Source organism: Trichinella spiralis (genome assembly GCF_000181795.1).
Source record: "Trichinella spiralis strain ISS 195 chromosome Unknown Scfld5341, whole genome shotgun sequence".
Taxonomy (NCBI): domain Eukaryota; kingdom Metazoa; phylum Nematoda; class Enoplea; order Trichinellida; family Trichinellidae; genus Trichinella; species Trichinella spiralis.
Window position 1 is genome coordinate 1 of NW_003532280.1, and position 1,352 is coordinate 1,352.

Consider the following 1,352-nt stretch of genomic DNA (forward strand, 5'->3'; position numbering starts at 1 on the left):
AAGAAAAACTGTCCACCGACTTTGACCAGGGGACGGTTGTGAAGAAAGTTCGACTAAGCCCTCCCTGTCTGAAGATGTATTTCAGCAAAAGCATCCAGCCACGCTTGAAGCCAGATTAGAGAAAGTAGAAGAATACTGTATGCGACCGGTGGGAAACCAGCCCACACGCGAACGTCTTCTGTCGTTGAGACTTCTGGATGGAAGCTCACGTAAGGCGGATGATCCATTAGCATTAGCGACCGAGGTAGTCATCGACGATACGCCGATTACGCAAGGTGGGATACGGGGATTCTCCATTTAATTTTTGCTCGATTCAGAGGCTGCTATTTGAACCATATCCAAAGATGTTTTGGGATAAGTTGGACATCAGTGATCAGGACGACGTAGGACTAACTTATTGATTACTTGTGACGATATGCAGGAAGGGAGGGACCTCAACGCGCGCGAAGCAGTTTCTGTCCTGGTGGTATTCGGTAGTTGAAAACACCAGCTACCATTCGTGGTCGCAGAATATCTCTCTTTTCTGGGAATTCTTGTTGTGAACTTCTTCATGTGGAAGAAAAGTCGCTGAATATGGTGAAACCTACCAAGATGGTTGTATGGGTGGAAATAGCTAGACGGCACGGACCTCATGGCGAGATGAGATGCGGAGGTACCGTACACATAACCGCCAATGTGACAACGACAGTAATAACAATGCGAGAGTTAACAGCAACGAACTGCAAAGACGACACCCGTGAAAAGATAGCCGGTCTGTTGCGACAGTATGTTGAGACCACCTCAATGTCAGACGGTGATCTAGGTCGCAGTAGCATCAGACATAACAGGTTGAGGAAATTTGTCGAAAGTGTGAAACCCATCAAAAAGGCGCTGAGTAGACTGTCGATTCAAGAAGAAGAGACAGAATGAAGAGAAATGCAAAGTATGATGGAATGAGGCCTGATCGAAGCAGCTAATTTACGTTGGTCCTATCCTGTGGTACTCGCGAAAATGAAGGATGGTATCTCGCGGTTCTGCATCGACTACCAGAAATTTAACGAAGTTGCTAATTCTACATATGGAAGCCACAACAAGCGACCAGCCAGGATGTTCGAAAGGACTCTGAAAATGGAACTGGACCACTAAAAGTGACGTGCGTCAGCGAGCTGGCGTAGAACAGATCGCCAAAAAGATTGGTACGACAAACACGCCACAGGCACGATGTTCATAGCAGGTGACCGAGTCTGGCTGAAAGTTCCGCAGATTTCCAAATTATGTCAGAAATCCATATCCGGTTGCACATACCCGTGTACAGCAGTGCACAAGACAGAAAAAAGGTGCTTTCCCTACATGACCGGTGGGTGGCGTTTTTT

The 1,352-nt window shown here is 47.0% G+C and overlaps 1 protein-coding gene across 1 annotated transcript; it reads left to right on the forward strand.

The window, feature by feature from the left end:
* Positions 1 to 85: 85 nt before the first annotated feature.
* Positions 86 to 909, forward strand: Tsp_13188 (hypothetical protein; the record flags this gene model as incomplete). The annotated part of the gene is made up of 2 exons (XM_003366822.1): positions 86 to 275; positions 491 to 909. Coding segments are annotated over 2 exons (609 nt in total), but the record flags the coding sequence as incomplete, so codon positions are not given.
* Between the last annotated feature and the right edge of the window lie 443 nt (positions 910 to 1,352).